At 45.7% G+C, this 15,115-nt stretch overlaps 3 protein-coding genes and 1 long non-coding RNA gene across 4 annotated transcripts in view; 2 read left to right on the forward strand and 2 right to left on the reverse strand.

Annotated features, from left to right (window-relative positions):
• Positions 1-93: 93 nt before the first annotated feature.
• Positions 94-6,642, reverse strand: RAD9B (RAD9 checkpoint clamp component B). The gene is given in 12 exon segments (XM_066331651.1): positions 94-766; positions 768-812; positions 814-904; positions 907-1,166; positions 1,454-1,576; positions 2,023-2,087; positions 2,545-2,651; positions 4,365-4,471; positions 4,575-4,674; positions 5,274-5,388; positions 5,614-5,763; positions 6,595-6,642. Coding segments are annotated over 11 exon segments (1,275 nt in total). The 5' UTR covers positions 5,704-5,763; positions 6,595-6,642; the 3' UTR covers positions 94-594.
• On the forward strand, positions 557-5,954 carry LOC136369039 (uncharacterized). Its single transcript, XR_010744944.1, has 2 exons — positions 557-694; positions 5,626-5,954. It is a non-coding gene; the product is annotated as an uncharacterized lncRNA (long non-coding RNA).
• A 1,664-nt stretch (positions 6,643-8,306) lies between the features above and the next one.
• VPS29 (VPS29 retromer complex component) lies at positions 8,307-11,824 on the forward strand. Its single transcript, XM_066331652.1, has 4 exons — positions 8,307-8,396; positions 10,573-10,764; positions 10,930-11,165; positions 11,467-11,824. Exons 1-4 carry the CDS (start codon positions 8,394-8,396, stop codon positions 11,582-11,584), a joined length of 549 nt encoding a protein of 182 aa, XP_066187749.1. The 5' UTR covers positions 8,307-8,393; the 3' UTR covers positions 11,585-11,824.
• A 484-nt stretch (positions 11,825-12,308) lies between these two features.
• Positions 12,309-15,115, reverse strand: part of KNTC1 (kinetochore associated 1) — a 30,406-nt gene continuing 27,599 nt past the window's right edge. The window contains exons 60-63 of the mRNA XM_066331653.1: positions 14,735-14,824; positions 14,417-14,562; positions 13,552-13,642; positions 12,309-13,281 (exon numbers count right to left, since the gene is read on the reverse strand). Of these exons, the coding sequence (XP_066187750.1) occupies positions 13,234-13,281; positions 13,552-13,642; positions 14,417-14,562; positions 14,735-14,824 (375 nt within the window). The 3' untranslated portion in view covers positions 12,309-13,233. The remainder of the gene's footprint in view (positions 13,282-13,551; positions 13,643-14,416; positions 14,563-14,734; positions 14,825-15,115) is intronic.

A 15,115-nucleotide genomic window follows, 5' to 3' on the forward strand; every position in this document is an offset into this window, starting at 1 on the left:
TGCAGTGTCGTGTTCCAGTGTGACTTTGGAAATACTGCACTGTCCCCGACTGTGGTGGAGGAGACGCAGGGAAGGAAAAGAAGAATGCAAATCTGAAACACAAACCTTTATTTTTTAAAATGCAGTTCTGTGACAACTTTGGTTTTTTCAGTTAAACACTGGTTCTACAGAGTCTCTGTAAGAACCTGACTTCTCCTGGAGCTGGGCTGGGTTTGGCTGTCACAGAGGGCAGGGTTGGGATATTTTTCCAGCACCCTTAACCAGAACAGCAGCTTCATTTGCCTGATGTGGTAATAACAGATTTTGAATTCAAACTGAGCCTCTCTCTAGCGAGAGTGTTCTGAGAGCAGAACCCCCAGCAGTTCCCGCAGAACACATAAACCTCAACAGAGTCAATCGTGACCTGAATTTGTGCCATTACAGAGCACTGACAGTTCCAGCACGTTCTGTGCTGCTGGGTCACAGCACCAGTGACAAAGGCTGGCCCTGCCCTTCCCTCTGGGCTCTCCCGTGTCTGTGCTTGGACTCAACCCCTGCACTACAGAACCGGGGAGCTCTGCAAGGCTCCAAACTCCTCCTCAGTGTCACTGGCTGTCACCAAGCTCTGAAAGGTGTCACCAATGGCCTCCTTCTCCTTGTAAGAGACAGCTCCAAAGAACAAGGAATGGAACTGGAAAAGGCAATATTTGTACAGGTAAGATTTCCATGGTACAGAATTTGGGCATTAATGACTTGTGACGCTTTTGCCATTGTAAGATCTTTCTCAGTTTCCCAGTGAAACCCACCTGCCCCCAGGAGTGTTCCCAGCAGTGTGGGGTTTTCCAGCTGTGCTGCTGGGACAGCTGATCCCACTGAAACCCCCAGTGCCCGTGGGGCTGCTCAGCCAAACAGCAGCCGTGGGGAGTTCCCTCACCTTCTCATAAGGAGCCTCTGTGGCCTCTCCTCCTGCTGCCTCAGCCGTGGCTGCTCCTGCTCTGCCTGGCACATCCCTCTCTGTGCCTCTGGGAATTTTTTTTACCTCTTGTTTTGCTAAAGCACCTGGGAGTTTTGCTGAGTCCATGCTCGGAGGGTTTCCCTTCTGCTGTGGCTTTTTGGAAGTGGCTGTGTCTGCCTTGCTGGCTCCATCCCTGGAGGTCTGGTCAGATTTATCCATGCCAGGCCTTGAGCTGGGTTGGACAGAGTAGGGCAGGTTAGTAACTGGCTTTGTGTTTCATTGGAATATCCCCATTTTCTGTTTGTGAAAAGATGACAGCTTTAGAGGAGACTCAGCATTTTCCCTTCTGCTGCACCCAGACCCCGAGGAGACGAGAAAGCAACAGCTTGTACAGAATGTTCTCTCTTGCAGCCCCTTGTGCTGCTGAGATGTTCCTGAAGCCCGGTAGTTCACAGTTTTCCTGTGAAAACCTGAGCTCTTCACCCTCTGAAGGCCACGTGTCCCCTCAGCCCCTGTTACCTGTCCCAGGGCCGTGGGCAGCAGGCAGGCCCTGGGGAAGCTGCCTCCTTCTCAGCCTCACACAAGGTAGCCAGGATGAAGCTGGCCTCCAGCAGCAGGTCCTCAATGCTGAAAGCAATGGGTCTGAACACAGGGAGTTAGAGATAGCGTGGGAGGGGACAGAGCCTGTGATTCTACCTATGGAATTCAAAAGTGCCTCCTCTGAAAATGAGAGAAGGGCTCCTGTTACAGATCTCACTGCTCCAATCAGCAAATGCTGTGCAGTACCAGAGTCAAATGATAGCATTCAATATGTAACTGTTAAAATTATACAGAAAATGTATTGTTTCTTTAAAGTGCTAAATAATTCATTGCCTGCAGGGCACTGAGAGCCTCAGGTGTCCAGGTGATTTATACACAGGGAGCTGTCAGTCAGCACGGTGCCTTGGCAATGCCCATGCCCAGGTTCAGGCTTTCTGTGGAATTTCAGGTTAGAAATGGCTTTTGGTTTGCAGTGAAAATTGCCCTGATCTGCAGGTCGGTGCTCACTGGGGGCTAAGGGGCCCCAGCCACGGCAGGTCCCCACGTACTTCCCACATCTGTCGAAGTGGACGGACACAGGAACGCTCGTGGCCTCGGAGAACGCCAGCAGCCCCTGCAGGGAAGGGTGGGGTGAAGTGCTTGTTAAACCCAGAATGTGGAGACTGGAAAATAAGTTTATCACATTTACTGGCAAAAAGAGGGGAAAATTCTGCTGCTTCTGAGAATAATTCCTGTCTTTCCCTGCCAGAGCTTTGCCAGAGCAGGGTCTGCATGGAGAACCTCCCTGGTCACGGTGCTTTCCCTGGGGCAGCTGTGCCCTGTCTGCCCAGCACAGAAAACACATCTCTGCTTCAGAAGTGTTTTGTTTGCCTTTCAAAGGCTCTGAGGGGTCCTGAGGATCCTGGGGTTTAAAGCTAATCCTCAGCCAGGTGGTGAAACCCTGCTGCTGTCAGGAGGGCTGGTGGGACACAGCCCAGGGCCATTCCACAGGCACCATCCTGTGTTGTCCTGGTCCAGTCAGACAAATTAATGAGAAAAGAGTTTTCTTCCCAGACAAAATCTTACTTTACCCTCAATTCTTTAAGGCAAAATGTCACTTCAGAATCTACTCCAACTTGAAAGTAGTCAAATTCCTCTGGACTGAGCTGTATCTCAGTAAGCATTGTCCTTGAAAAGTCTGTTTGAGATAACAACAAAGTCAGGGACTCACTGCAGTGAAGTTTGATATCAACAAAGCCGTGACTGTAACCCTGAGGTCTTTTACATAAGCACTGTTTGAGCAAATAATTCTTTTTATAGTGGTTAACAGTACTAAATGCTTAGCTTATATACATACTAGAATTAAGTAAGATCCTCAATTTATTTGCAGTACGTTGTGTGGATTGGAATGGATTTTAACAGAACCTCTTCCATGTTCTGCTTTGTGAGCTAACCTAACACAGGCATCCATCACAAATAATATTCCCAGCTGCCTATTGTTGTGTGGATGGGAAGCCCAAAATGCAGCGTGACTTTAAGAGATTAATCAAAATTGCTGACAATCAGCGGAGCACAATGGAGGTGGACTGAGGCTCTTTGATTTAAATGACGATCTTTTCCTGACACATAAGTGGCGACAGGAAATTGGCTGTTTAGTTTCAGGTATCCCGTTTTTTGTTACCACGGGATTACTCCGTGGCTGTCAATGGGTGTGTGAAGAGAGACTGAGAGGGCTTTTTCCTGGTGTGTGACAACCCCAGAGAGCTCAGAGAAATCCCACAGCAGCTTGAGCTGCTCCCCGGCAAGGCCAGGCTGCCAAGGAAGTGTTCCAGGCTATTCCCACTCTTCCCTTTCTCTGCTCAGGAGCTTTGTTTTCGAACTTGGAGAGTTCAAACAGGCCCATGTAAGAAGCTCCTGGTGGCTGTGGCAGGGGGTGTTTGCCCCTGTGCAGCTGAGCCGCAGAGGGCAGCAGGAGTGGGCACAGGGCTGGATGTTTTGGAACCCCCAGGCCACGGCAGCTGAGGGGTTCAAAGGGCACAGGAGATTCACCACGAGCATAGAGCCTCCTCCCTTCCCTCACTGGGCCTTTAGTATCTCTTGACTTTTGTTCTGTTTTTTCTTTTTCTTTCTTACAGCTCTCCTGGTAAGTGAATGTTTCTGAAGTCACTAAATGTGTCATTCAAAATCTCTATTTTCAGTAATTTCTGCCCTGTTTTACTCAGTTTCTGCCACTTGACCCTTCTCTTAGGCTGCTCCCAGCCCTGTGCTCTGGGCTCTTCCCAGGTCATTCTCCCCAGCTTTGGTCATAACAAGTATGAAAAGCATCTCTTTATTATATGATACACGAGAACCTCTACCTCAAAACCACAATTACATCTTCAAAATTAGTTTGGGTCACACCCCAAGGATCTGCAGCTCCTTCTCCACCTCCTGGAGATGTGACCATGGCAGTAACAGTGCAGGGCTTGCTGACACTGTGTGCTGTCCTCAGACTAAAATATACTCTCTAATGATATCAATTCTATAATTGTGGTATTCAGATTTAAATAGTTCTTTTTAAAACATAAAATTATCCCCTTTTTCCTGGCAGTTGCCAGGCTGCTGCTCTTGCAGCACAGTAATTACCTCTTTCAAGCCTACAGCAAGTGGCATAATTTATTTCAATTGGCTGCTCAGTCTGAGATCTGCCACTGACACCAGGAAGATGGTTCAATTTATTTCAATTTTTTTATTTATTAAAACCAGAGGGTGGCAGCACGACTTAAAATCTCTCTCTAATGTTCTGTTAAAAATGTCATTCAGCCATAAAATCCATCCCACATTCATGTTGTGACAGTTATTATCCCTGGAGTTCACCTCAAAAAAAAAAGTTTAAAGCCCAAGTATTGGTCCACATTTTGAATTTCCTTACCAGTGTCTTCCTCAGTGTAACTCTTGAAACAAACTTTCATTGGAGTTACTGACAAGGTTATTTCTTCCTGACTGGTTGGGAAGTGAATCATCACATCAGCCAGCAGCCTATAAAATGTCATTCAACACTAAAATAAGTCTATCTGTGATTATTTAGCATTTGTTTCGTTAGAAAGTAAAACTCAAAAAGAAGTATTTCTGTGTTTGTTACCTGGAGTGGACTCTAAGAATGTTTGGACACAAGTGCTTTGCAAAAACAGCCTGCAGGGGGTCACACTCCTGAAATGTCAGGTTATAGGTTTTTACAACACCTGAGTATAAAGGAGATGAACAAAAATCAGTGCTTGGCTGTAATTTTAGGGTGTTTTTTTAATTATTAATTGTTCAATAGAGGAAGTAACCAAGTGACTCAGTCCAGCTGAATGGAAATAACTCACCACCACCAGGAAATGGAACTCACCTGCACTCTTAGACTCCCTCCATCCTATCAGTTGTGCCTGGACAGAATCTGAGTTTTTTAAGAACCCACAAGAAATAAATGAACAGCAACAAAGGCAGGGTTGGAAACAGCCTCAGTAATTAACTGGTAAATCAACAGAAATGGGAGTGGAATGCAGAACACAAACCCCACAGCTCTCTCTGCCTTTCTGGGAAAGGATGTGCTCAGGGAGTTCAGTTATCTTCAGACCTAATTCAATGTATTATCCTAAAATCAGGAACCCCAGCTGCATTATTGAAATATAGCCCACTGCCTCCAGCACAGTGCAGGAGGAGATGATGTTTAATTAGGAATTCTGCAAAGACTGAGGCTGATGAACATTCCCAGTCCTGCTGGGCTGGGGGTGACAGACCTGCTCCTGTGTGATAATGGCATTAAATGTTGTGGTTTTAAACTCCCCTGTGACCTCACCGTGCCTGCAGAGGAGCTGAAAGGTGATGTGGTGGTCACTGGGCTTGGTGGAGATGCTGCATTTCTCTACATTCCTCTCCAGCACATTTGCACATCTAAACACAGGGAGAACTGACTGGGAAAAGAAAAAAAATCAGTGCAGAGGTTACTCCCTGAGCAGCTTTGCAGTAAATATCATGTCCCTGGGTTTGCACCCTGGTTTATCTCAAGTTTCTCTCTTAAGGCTTCCCCAAACTGCTCTGGGGACACTGGGAGAGCCCAGGCTGATCCTCACCCACCACAATTTCAGCTGGGAATTGGGTGAATTTGCTGCTGAGTGTAAGAACTCACTGAAATGTACCTTAATTATCAGTTTACAGGGGAGGGATAACTGCTGCTCCTGCTGACACGGTTGGGACACAGCTGTCCAGCTGTAATGTTGGAAAAACATGGAGGAGAAGAACACACATGCATATGCTGACCTCGAGGAATTCACTGATCTTAAGGCAAGCTGGAAATGCAATCAGAGTCATTAGGGCTGGAAAAGACCTCCAACAGCACTGAATCCAACCACTGAGGGAACAGAAGGAAAGTAATTTATTAACTCAAAAACTATCTCATATCAAAGCTTCCTCTGGGCTTCAGTGCCACCAGCAAACCTGGAAATTTGCATCTGAAAATTATTAAAAATTTATAAAAATACATACTTTTAAACTGACTTTAAAATTATTTATAAAAATAATTGAGTTACACAAACACCCAGAGCTCAGCTTGTGTTTGAGGCATTTGAGGGACATGATCCATCCAAATGAGCAAAGCCACCACTCACACCTCAAACAACCTTCAGGTACAGAACCAAATGTCTCCACTGGTGATTTTCCATCCTCCCATGGAAATCAAGGAGAGCTGATCACTTTTAACTAAGAAAACCTCTGGAGAAAACACTAATTCTGCTGGAAATGGTGTTTGATTAATCAGAAGCATTAATGGATGTGTTCTTCCTGTTGAGTCACAACAGTACAAAAACAGGTTGTTTTTAGAGGCAGCTCCTGTGTGGTACAAAACTCAAACCTTGTGACCCGTGGCATTAATCAGGATGTCCTGGACAACAACAACAAAACAAAAATCAAAGGGTCTTAGGGCAGAGCAGGAATGAAATCTTCCATGATGGAATCTGTGTAATTAGAATCACAGAAAATATGGCATTTGTCCATACTGAAAGTGGAGAGAGATGAGAATGTGGTGGACTGAAAAGTACCTGTAAGAAAACACAATATCCAATAGTACAAATACGGGGCTTATCATAAAGATTTTCAAATTAGAATAAATAAAATTCACTTACACCTTTTTCTACGGGGTCAAACCAAAATTCATCACTAATCCGTGCTATGGCATGTATTGCTCTTCCAAACACTGCCAAGGAGAGAAAACACTGCAATATGCACTCTACATTAAAATAACAAGGTGACACTGCACTTTCTCCAGAATAATTCAAGAGGAAACATTACAGGGTTTTATACATTTGAAAGCAAACTGATGGTGGAAACCGTTACTTTTTCTTTTTAATTAAAATGTTAATTATCCAAAGCCTGAATGTTTTGGAAGGCTGCGAATGTCTCGTGTCCCTTTGCAGCACCTGGTGTTACCACAAATTAAGTCCGTCAGACAGAACACCACCGGGATTAGAAATGACGTTTAACAGATGGAAAGCCTGAGAAGCAACAGGACATCTGGAGAGACGGAATGCTAAGAAACACCGCGGAACCCAGCAGAGGGCCCGGGGATTTGCCTCCGGCAGCTTTCCCCACAGAATGCCGCACCCAGGGCCGAGCTGCGCCTGCGGAGATACACCGGGGACAACGCGGCCGGACCACGGCATCGCCACCCGGGTGTCCCCAAATCCTGCGCACCCGAACCCAGCCCGATGAACGCCCGATCCCGCTGGGATGAGGGATGAGGGAGAGGCGCATCCCCCGCTCCGCTCCCGCGGCTCGTGTTCCGCTCAGGGCCGCCCCTGAAGTGCCGCGTTCTCGGTGTCCCGCAGAGATCCCGGGCTGTGCCGGGCTCCCCGGGTCCCGGTACCTCGGAGCTGCGGCCCCCCGATCACGCACTTCATGGCGCTCCCTGACTCCCCTCAGCACTCCATGGCCGCCCCGCTCCCCTCACGGCCCCTCCCCTCACGGCCCCGCCCCACCCCTCACGGCCCCGCCCCCGCCCCTCACGGCCCCGCCCCGCCCCTCACGGCCCCGCCCCACCCCTCACGGCCCCGCCCCCGCCCCTCACGGCCCCGCCCCCTCCCCCTCACGGCCGCCGGGGGCGGGAAACGCCGTGGGGGCGGGGCCTGAGCTGGCAGAGCCCCGGATGTGGAGCCGCGGGGTTGTGGAGTTACGGAATTGGGCAATTGTGGAACTGGGGATTGTCCCGACTTATGTGCAGAAATCATCGATCCAACCCCTGGCCCCTGCACAGACATCCCAACAGTCCCAGCCTATGCATCCTAGAGAGAGTTGTCCAAATGTTCCTGGAGCTCTGGCAGCCTTGCCCGTTCCCTGGGGAGCCTGGGCGATGCCCAGCACCCCCTGGGGGAAGAACCTTCCCTAAAATCCAACCTAACCCTGTCCTGACACAGCTCCAGCCCTCCCCTGGGTCCTGTCCCTGTCGCACAGAGCAGAGATCAGAGCTGACCCTGCGCTGCCCTCGGCAGCACCAGCCCAGGGACAGACCCAGGAAACGCCCCGACCCCAAAGAAGAGAAGGGCTGAGCAGGGCGCTAATTAGCACGGGAGGCAAGGGAATCATTACCAATAGAATACTAATTAATAAGAGAACTATGTAACTTGTAGGTGATGAACACAAATTCCTTTGTTTCCTAAAACGCATAAATAGTAAAAAGTTTTGATAGTTTGGATGCTTGGTTTATGGGACACCAGGAGCGCTCAGGCTTGCGCAACTCTAAAATCAGTAATCAGTCTCTCTCGTCATTATCGGCTAATTTTGAGGACAATTCTGGTTTGCCGTGAGTAAAACCCCCAGCAGCAGGACCGCAGCACGGCCGCGTTCGGCGCTGTGTTGTCCCTTCGCAGGCGCCGTAGCGGGGGCGGTGCCGGGCGGGTTCCGGGAGGGCCGCAGCGGAGCGGGCGCGATGGTGAGAGCGGGGGGACACCGGCACCTCCTCGGGACCCGCACCCGGCACACCGCGGCACCCCGGACACGCCGGAACCCCCGGCACGGCCACAGGAGCCGGGCCCGACCCGGCCGGGCTGGGGAAGAGCGGGCGGGAGGGCGGTCCCCAGCTGAGGCGAGGCCCCCAGGGGGGTGAGGGCCGGGCCGTCACTGCAGGAGCCCCGTTTATAATTTGTATTAATTTTATCGTAATCTCATTAATTTTTTTTATTTAAATTATTATTTAACGCTTCTGTCATAACATCGACAATTCATTAATTATTATTTGCCCGTTCATTTGGCTGTGTTTTCTCTTCTGTTGCTTCCTCTCGTTTAACATTGATCATGTTCCGCCCTGTTTCTCATCCCCTGCAATCAACTCCTTCATTCCAATCAGGCTGGGCACAGAGTAAGTCACTCCTTGGCTCTCGCTAACACCCGTGGTAAGGGCTCGTTCGTGTCACTCCGTGTCCCTGGCAGTGGCTCAGGTGGATTTTGGGGCTGCTGGTCAATCCGCGTTCTAGATCACACCCAAATTCCTGTTAAAATCCAGGTGTTTTTAGCGGTTTTCGCCACTGCTTTAAGCTCTAGATGGCTGTGGTGATTAAACCCTCTGCGGTGCTGTTCGTTTGGTTTGGTTACCGTGGCCTGCCAAGCTTTTCCGTAATGAATGGGAGGTGAAATGTGAGTTTTGGGGAAACGCGGGGCTGACATTGTCAGCAAAGGGAATGTGCTGAGTGCACACGCTGCTGGCTCGCTGGGGGTGGAAGTGGCAGGATAATTTTATTAAAGATTAAACACGTAACTGGTACTGCACACTTAGGCAGCAGTAAGAATCTATTGCCACTTATTAATCGAAATTATTGATGTCCACGTGTTACTCTTCAAAGATTATAAAAAATGTCATTTTTTTCCTCTCTCCTGGTTCATTTTAAATTGGTTACTCGTTGATTAAAAAGCTTTTGTATTGCTTTACCAATACTTTCAACCATCTGTCTCCAGATGGCTTTGATGGTGGCACTGAGATGTTCTTAATCTAAAAAAAAAAAGCAAACCCAAATCAATCAAAAATACTCCCCAAGTTCCCTCTGCCTTTTTGAGGAGTGTTAGCCTGAAGGTAACTGCATGGCCTAAAAAGCCATGAGGAAAAAAAGAAATCTTTAAAAATACCATTTCCTAGCCTAATTCTATTTGTTTATAGAAATAAATCTAGGCTGTGTCCTTTACAAACACATTTGAGGCTGTCACTTTAGGAACTGCCTCACTAACAAGAAGTGGAAGATAAAAAACCTCTTTAATGTTGAGCCATTCTGGGAGTTCCTAGGGCTGAGTGTCTCCTGTTTTCCCAGAGCAGTGCCATAACATTCCCTGCTTTATAAAGCTTCTCATGCCATTTTTGCACAATTAATTCACCCTGTGTTGCTTGCATTTTTGCTTTATTTGCAGATTTAAAGCCTGTGCTGTTAAAGCCATGGCCTTGCCATCATCTCAGGCCTGAATTTTGAAGCACCCCACTTCATTTTTATTCTGGCATCTAAAACTATAAATGTACAGAAGTGGTAACAGGAACACTGTGCTGTGACCAGGATTGGCTTCTCTGCAGTGCCCTGTTTGTATTTTGCTGTTATTTTTTAGCCTTGTTCATTTTTTCAGTGATTTCTACAATGAGGGCTCTGAACACGCTTCCTCTTCTGGTCAGCTATTAACACATGTTGCAAATTTGCTGCTTTTTATTAATATTTTGGTTGGTTTTTTTATAATAAGGGGAGAGAAACTTGGATAAAGAGAGTTATTTTTAAAGAGAAGTGGCTGCAGTTTAGCCAGGTCTGTGCTTGAAATGTTTTAGAGAGAACAAAAAAACAGTGGGATAGTTTATGGTAGCTCCCAAATTTGTGTAAAATCCATCAGGTAATGCAACAGGAACGTGCCACCTTGCACTGTTAGCTTTCAGCAACAAACCACAAATAATGCTGTAGACTTGTGTTTGTAAAAGACACTTGTTTCCTGCAGAACAGAACAAAATCCCATCACCATTCCGTCCTTCCTTTAGCAGCTTTGGGGGTCCAGATGCAAAGCTGTGGCTCTGCAGAGGCCACTGCAGTGCTGGCTGTGCCCTGACCTGTGTCTGTCCCCCTCTCTCTCCCCTGCTGTCCCTGAAGTTGGTGCTGGTGCTGGGAGACCTCCACATCCCCCATCGCTGCAACAGCCTCCCGGCCAAGTTCAAAAAGCTGCTGGTGCCTGGCAAGATCCAACACATCCTGTGCACAGGGAACCTCTGCACCAAGGACACCTATGACTACCTCAAGACCCTGGCTGGGGATGTTCATGTTGTCAGAGGGGACTTTGATGAGGTAGTGTCCATTTTTTGGGGGGGTATCTTTGATTTTTTACATTGGGAGTTAGTTCATGTACAAGTGGTGGAATGAGTTCCTGAGCTCTCCCTTTCTTGGAGTTGCATTAGGGTTGGGTTTAAATAGAAATCTAGCTGGGTTTGTTTTCTTTTCTTTCTTTTTTAGAACCTGAATTATCCTGAGCAGAAAGTTGTGACTGTTGGACAGTTCAAAATCGGGCTGATTCATGGCCATCAGGTGATCCCCTGGGGTGACATGGCCAGCCTGGCTCTGCTCCAGAGGCAGTTTGATGTGGACATCCTCATTTCAGGACACACACACAAATTTGAGGCATTTGAACACGAAAATAAATTCTATATCAACCCAGGATCAGCTACAGGAGCTTACCATGCCTTAGAGAAGTAAGTGAATATTGGGTTGGGTTTTTTTTGGTAACAATACTGAACTACAAACTCCTGAGGGTTAATATGTTCATATTTCTGATTTAAATGTCAGGGAGAGGACAGTTAGAGTTGTATAACTTACACAGCTGTACTTGGCTCATTCTCCTGGACTGAAACATGAAATACTCCCAGCCTCAGATCTCATGTGCTGTACTTAGAGAATTCCCATTTTTCTTGAAGTGATTTCTGCTAAATAGTGGTGGAACACCAAGGGGGTTATAGACACACAATCTCTATGAATTTTTTTCTTTCTTTCCAGCAACATCATTCCTTCATTTGTGCTGATGGACATCCAGGCTTCTACAGTAGTTACATATGTCTACCAACTAATTGGAGATGATGTGAAGGTAGAAAGAATTGAGTACAAGAAATCCTAAAAAATGTTTTTGCTTGTCTGGTATTTTTACCATCTCCTGAACTGCAAGTTCCAAAACTTGATTGCTCGTTTACAGCCCTGCACCGTTGCTAACAGCTTAACAATGTAACTTCTTGTCATGAATTTAAACAACCTCGTGTTTGCTTTTCTCTGTATGAATTGATTTGTAAAATACTCCGTTAGGATAACTATCTAAATAACTGTTCCTTTATGTTGTAATAAACTCCACTTCATAGAAAAAGCTGAGCTTGGTGAGGTGTTGTTGGGGAAGAATGCAGCAGTTGTGGTGGTTTGGTGTTCACCTTCTAAGGGATGCTTGAACAGGGCTTGAACAGAGATTGAGGGCTCTGGGACCAGGCTGGGTTTGCTCCAGAATATCCAGTTTATATTTAATTTTCTCAATTCAACATTCTCAACTAAGTTAAAAGAGCAAAATGGCTTGATAGACTCTGAAAGGATTACAGTTACCTCGTAATTTCACTGTAGAAAGTTTGAGTCTTTCTCTGATCAAAGCAGTTTCAAATCTCCCTGTGCTTTCATGAAGGATGATCTCATTCAATCTATAACCAGTGAGGAGAGGCTTTCCTTTATTTGTGGCTCACACTCCATTTTTTATGCCCTTTGCTCCATGCAGAGGCTCTCAATGATGTGATTCCATGTGACTCTTAGAGCTGCTGAAGATGAATATGGGTTGTCCAAGAAACAATCACCTTGTGGCTCCTCTGTTCCCACAGCTGCAGGGACCTGAATGTATTTAACAGCTCTCCCTTCTCACAACTGCTGTAACTTTCCAACAAAACAGATTTTTATCTTTTGCCCCCCACAGCAGAACGTTTAGGATGGGGGGCAGATTCCTTGGCCTTTGGATTATGACTTTTCCATCAGCTGGAACCCTTATTTCTGTGTCATGAGCTGACTAAATAACTTATTTCTAATCAAAATAAACCTGCTTTGCCCTGGACAAAAAGACATTTCAGGCTGGTGTCTCAAGAACCTCTGGCTAGTTGCACTTCATGCAGTCAGAGCAAAGTTGAAAAGAAAACTCTGGCACATGATATTCAGGGAATTCTGTTGACTGAAACATCAAATTAAGAGGTTTATAGAATATTGTAAGGGGCTAAAATGGATGCATAAGTTTAATTATTTTTAATTTACATTGTAAGGCCAAAATTGACACACAGGTTTATTCATTTTTACTGAAAGGTGAAAATTGATACATGTGGTTGTAACATTACACTTACAACTTGTCTACAAAGTATTTTACATGAACCACAGCCCCTGCTGTTTTATAAAAGGTTATCACAGTGATGACAAGGTTCTGTTGTTGTGGATGACATCTCAGAGTGGTCCTGACAGCAGGCCTGAGCATGGGGAATAACAGAAGTGAAGGAAATAAACTTTCCTCCTTCCCAAAGTTAAAGTGCTGAGTATTGAACTGAGGGCTACAAACAGGAACTTCTGCTGTGAGTCTGAACTGTTTTCATGGGGTGGAGAGTGGAGGAGAAGCAGCCTAGAACAGCTGGAAAAACGTGTAGCTCTTGGTAAAAGCTTTGGGGTTTTAGTCTGATGTTCTCTTGGGCAGTACAGGAGTTGTGAATGCACAGCTCCTCCTCCTGCCAGGAGAGGGAAAAGGGTAAATCTCCACCTGATTTATGGCACTTCCAGGCCACAGGAGCCCTCTGATCCATTCAGGTACCCCTGAAAAGGTCAAAGAATAAAATTAATAGGGCTTAGGAAAATGGGATGTGATCCAGGAGCTGGGGAAGTCCTTGGAAGTGATGGTTAGCATGGCACAGATTTGGTTCAGCTACAGTGAATTAATTGAGTTAATGAAGGGATATTTTATTATCTACAAAACATGTTACTAAAGTAGATTAGCTACAAAAGTAGTTTTGCAAGAAGTTGGGTGGAAGTCTTTAAAGAAAAAGGAGACAACACAGCCTGAGGTGCAGAAATGGTTTGTTTTACCTGCAGAAGATGAGATGCTGGGACATCTGCCAGAGCAGGGTTTCCACACTTCTCCTGGTACTCTTGAATCAGGGCTGTTGCATCATCAAGGCTGTAAGAGGCAAAAGCTGATCAATTTTGTTGAATGAAGCTCTCTAAAAAGCCAAAAATTTAGGCAGCAGAAGTGAAAACCCAAAGTATGACCTCACAGCTTTGAAGCCAGCTGGGCCTTGTCATTTCCCAGTAAAGAAAACAAGCCTGGCTTTCTTCCCAGGGCTCTTAATAAAATCAATAAATAGAGAATTTAGATGTTTACTGGTTCCTGTCCCAGTGTGAGGATAAGTGGGATAAGTGGTACCAAGTGCCCTGCAAGCCCCAGGGTTTGTGCTCTGAGTGTGCCCAGGTGTGAGAGGAGCCCAACCCAGGCCCTTTGTGATTTAAGTGCAGCACAAAGAGGTGCTTTTAACTCTTGAGAACTTCATGGCAAAACCACCAATTCCCAAGTCTTCAGTACAGGCAGCTCATTTATTTTTATTCTGAGTGTTCTTGTTGCTGAAGCTGTGACTCTGTGGTGCCCCTGAGCTGGAATCACCTAAAGGTAAGGTCAAGGTTTTCATTATTTCACTCTGGTTGCTTTTTTAACTGCATTTGATCTGCTGCTAGTCCAGGCTTAACAATCTGTTATTTAGTGAGTGGGTGTAAAACACTTATCCTAGTGAGGTGAAACTTAATTACTTATAAACAGCAAAACTTCAAAAATCCTTGGAGACTAAGCATTAGAAAAGCTCCATGGCTTCGAACAGAAAAAAATTATATAAAGGTGAGATTTTATTCCTGTAGTTGCTACCAGTCACACCTGGGTTTTTTTTAACATTTATTAACTTACCAGTTATTTTTGGCAAAGTAATCCACCAGCTCTTTTATTCTGTGGGTGTTTATCAGGTGTTGCTTTAACAGTGGATAATATTTGGTTTTGCAGAACTGTTCATACAGCTTCTCATTGATGATACTGTCCAAAACCAAAGAGCTGATCTGTAGATTGAAGTTTTAGTAATGAAAAGTATTAATTTTAGTAATTTTTTAACATACTGTCAAATAAGGCTGGACAAGGTCAGAGGAGAGAGAAAAGAAGGTCCTGTGACCACTTAGTTATCAAAAAAAGCCTCCAAGTCAATAGGAAGTGAAATAAAATTTATTTATTTACCTGGGAAGCAAATGCTACCAGTTCTCCAGTGTCCAAATGTTCATCCAATTGTTGCAGCACAGTTTCTTTCTTACAGGTTGATAACAAACCCTTGTGAAAATAAGTTACAAAAATATTATTATTATGTGATTGATTAAAGCAGGGATTCTCCCTTCAGAACAAATATTTGATTTATTCAGAAATATTTTGAAATTCTAGGTGCAAACAGAGAATTCTCAAACCAGGATCTGTGTGCTTGGACTCAACAAAGTGTTGCTTTTAACTCTCAAATGGTGTTTTGCTGTAGCTGTCCCAGGATTTTCTGACTCATTGCCAGCATGTTGAGTGTGTGACACTTCAGCAGTGATATAGGGAAACTTTTCTGAGTGGAACTTTAATGAC

This window comes from Sylvia atricapilla, chromosome 17, assembly GCF_009819655.1.
Source record: "Sylvia atricapilla isolate bSylAtr1 chromosome 17, bSylAtr1.pri, whole genome shotgun sequence".
Taxonomy (NCBI): domain Eukaryota; kingdom Metazoa; phylum Chordata; class Aves; order Passeriformes; family Sylviidae; genus Sylvia; species Sylvia atricapilla.

Excerpts from the sequence above, each read along its gene's own strand:
- VPS29 (XM_066331652.1), top strand. Across the intron at positions 10,765-10,929 it reads TCAGAGGGGACTTTGATGAG|AACCTGAATTATCCTGAGCA; the intron begins GTAGTGTCCATT and ends TTTCTTTTTTAG. Across the intron at positions 11,166-11,466 it reads GCTTACCATGCCTTAGAGAA|CAACATCATTCCTTCATTTG; the intron begins GTAAGTGAATAT and ends CTTTCTTTCCAG.